The following is a 3,334-nucleotide window of genomic DNA, read 5'->3' as shown; positions in this document are numbered from 1 at the left end:
ATGTTTCTGTGGAATGACAGCATCATCTGTGTACACTTCTAGTTGGAAATTTGAATGTGTAGACACTTCAAAATTACATATATAATAGTGCATACGTTTGCAATTTAAGATGCACTGAAAGTGTTTTCCCCTTCTTTTTTCTCTTTATGTTAATTAAACATAAACGTTGTGTTGTAATGTAGACTCACAAGTGTGTGAACAGGTGTTGCTACAGTTTCCATACAACATGATTTTTAAATGTGTTTAAAAGACAACATTGTATTGTAATTGCAGTATTACAATGGCACATTTCCAAAAGACAGTCGTATTATTGTACATGTCCCCAAAACATACAACTTCATATTGTTGGTATGTCCAAAATGCCATATACCAAATGGCACTCACCTGCTGGTTAGATGGTGTCTTAAGCTGAGCTCTCAGCCACAGCAAATTTAAAAGATTTAATCATGACAAACATGTCAGGGCAGAAGAACTGAGCACAACCACCAATAAAAATTAGGCAATAAAACTACAGAAGTGTGTGTAGTTTATGCCAATGAATTTGTGGTGGTGACACACTTTTTGTGTTGTGTGAAGTGCCATTTTCTTCCTGGGAAACAGACCTAACACACACACAGCAGCCTAAGGCCTATCTGTCTGTCCGTCTGTCCGTCTATCTATCCATCCATCCATCCATCCATCCATCCATCCATCCATCCATCCATCCATCCATCCATCCATCCATCCATCAGTACTAGAACTATTGGACAGCTACCAGGCCGAATGCATACTCAACTCAACTCAACTCAACTCAACTCAACTCAACTCAACTCAACTCAACTCAACTTTATTTATATAGCGCTTTTACAATTTTAATTGTTACAAAGCAGCTGCACATGAGACACATTGACTACAAGCAAAACAATCAAAGTTGTACCTGCAAAAACAAGAAAAGGTTGAAAACACAGAAGACAGACACACCCACACACAAAACACTCCACACACAGAACACGCACACGCACCAACACACACAGACACAGAGACACACACACACACGGATGAGCACGCACACACACACAACACACACACACACACACACACACACGTACGTACATAGACAAGTACGCACACACACACATGCTCAGTGAGAGCACACATTTAGGATATTTAGGATAAAGGAGAGAGAAGCACAGGTCAAATATAACAGATAATAAATTCCTATATGCAATATTAATTAAGTAAAACTTTAAAATTCTAAAGCAGCCCCCCCGGTCAGGCAGATAGTGCAAAAACAGTATGCAAACGGTGGCGAGGAACCCAAAACTCTAATCGAGAAAAAAAACCTCAGGAGAACCCAGGCCCAACCAGGGGATTCCAGTTCCCCTCTGGCAAAAGCTGCTGCCTCTGCACAAGCTCCAGAGAACTTGCACAACAAGGCTAAATAAAATAAATAAACTTAATAATAAAATAAATTATAGTTTAAGATTATCATTAATAATCTAATAGCATTTGAANGTTTTATCTTTAGTATTAGGTGTTGAAACATGAAGAACCATGACTTCAAAAGAATTATATTTAGAGTTCGACTTCTGGGAAATGCTAAGAGAGTTATTGTAAAGTGCTGCGACACCTCCCCCTCTGCCTTTTAGACGAGGCTCGTGTTTATAATAATAATCTTGGGGGACAGATTCATTTAAAGCAATATAATCATCTGGTTTTAGCCATGTTTCTGTCAAACAGAGCATGTCTATTTTATGATCTGTTATCATATCGTTAACAAAAAGTGCTTTATTAGAGAGAGATCTAATATTTAGCAATCCGAGTCGTAACAGTTGATTATCTGTATTTTGTTCATGTTTAGTTTGTTTAACGTTTATTAAATTACTTTCAAGAGGTTTACGCATTATTTTATGTTTGCTAATCCGGGGGACAGACACAGTCTCTATTTTGTGATGTTTGGGAGAACGGATTACTACATGTTGTACATTTTGTGTATTCTGCGACGTGAGACGGCAAGCAGACAGTTGGTTAAGCCATACTGTCTGCTCCCTGACCTGGGCCCCAGCGAGTCAAGTTTTAGCATTAGCATTAAGACTTTTTGCCATATTTCTAGACAGGATGGAAGTCCCAGCCCAGGAGGGATGGAGACCATCTCGTTTCAACAGGTCAGGTCTGCCCTCAAAACTCTTCCAGTTATTTATAAAAACTATATCATTCTGCAGGCACCACTCAGACAACCAGCCATTTAGTGATGATAATCTGCTATAAATCTCATCACCACGATAAGCATTGAGGGGGCCAGAGAATATTACAGTGTCTGACATCATGCTTGCGAGCTCACACACCTCTTTAATGTTATCTTTTGTGATCTCCGATTGACGGAGTCGAACATCATTTGTGCCGACGTGAATGACAATCTTACTGAATTTACGATTAGCCTTAGCCAGCACATTTAAATTTGACTTGATGTCAGGCGCTCTGGCTCCCGGTAAACATTGGACTATGGTGGCTGGTGCCTCTATGTTAACGTTCCGAACAATAGAATCACCGATAACTAGGGCACTTTCAGCAGGTTTCTCAGTCGGTGCGTCACTGAGCGGGGCAAACCTGTTCGAGACTGTAATCGGAACGGTCGAGTGATGTTTTGTCCTGCGACTACGCCGTCTCACAGTCACGAAGTTTCCCAGCTGCGGAGGATTTTCAACCGGAACCGAGCTGTGTGCGCTAATGTTGCTCGCATCCAAAGTGTTTTCTATCGTCGTTAAACTCTTACTATCCTCAGATAAGGATTGGATGCGAGACTCTAATTCTAAGATCTTCTCTGTCAGCCTAACTATTTCCCTGCATTTATCGCATATAAAGCCCTCGCAGCTGACAGAGAAGGCTAAGCTAAACATATGACATGAGGTGCAAGTAACAATAATAGGAATAGAAGCCATAACTCACCGGATTTGAAGTGCAATTCCAACTTACCAAGGTTGCTCGATTGATCGTAGTATACTCGCTTAAAAAGAGAAACAGTTAGCACACAAGACAAACCAGAGGCAAGATGATATTCCACAGTGTGAACAGAAAGCAAGCTAACACGCTATTGCTATGCTAACGGCGTTAAGTTAACTATCACATTTGGTTTAGACTCTTCTAAGTAAATAACAGGAACAGGGTTATTGAGATATCAGGATAAGTTAGCAACGACAATAATAATTAATGATAATAAAATACACTAATATTAGAGCGAAGTGGTAAGCGCACTGATACAAACAAGCTGCCTGCAGCGATGCAGGAAACAGGAAGCCTGCAGGAAACTGGAAAGATAACATACTGTGAGACACAAAGCCAGTCTCTTGCTCAAAAT

General features: G+C 40.3%; 1 protein-coding gene across 1 annotated transcript; it reads right to left on the bottom strand.

Moving 5' to 3' along the window:
• Positions 1–1,564: 1,564 nt before the first annotated feature.
• LOC130547284 (uncharacterized) lies at positions 1,565–3,112 on the bottom strand. The gene has a single exon (XM_057323092.1). The coding sequence runs from the start codon at positions 2,916–2,918 to the stop codon at positions 2,049–2,051; it is 870 nt and encodes a 289-aa protein (XP_057179075.1). The 5' UTR covers positions 2,919–3,112; the 3' UTR covers positions 1,565–2,048.
• Positions 3,113–3,334: the final 222 nt, after the last annotated feature.

The sequence above is a fragment of the Triplophysa rosa genome, linkage group LG23 (assembly GCF_024868665.1).
Source record: "Triplophysa rosa linkage group LG23, Trosa_1v2, whole genome shotgun sequence".
Lineage (NCBI taxonomy): Eukaryota > Metazoa > Chordata > Actinopteri > Cypriniformes > Nemacheilidae > Triplophysa > Triplophysa rosa.
The sequence above is the reverse complement of the archived record's forward strand: the minus strand, read 5'-3'. Positions and strand labels throughout refer to the sequence as shown.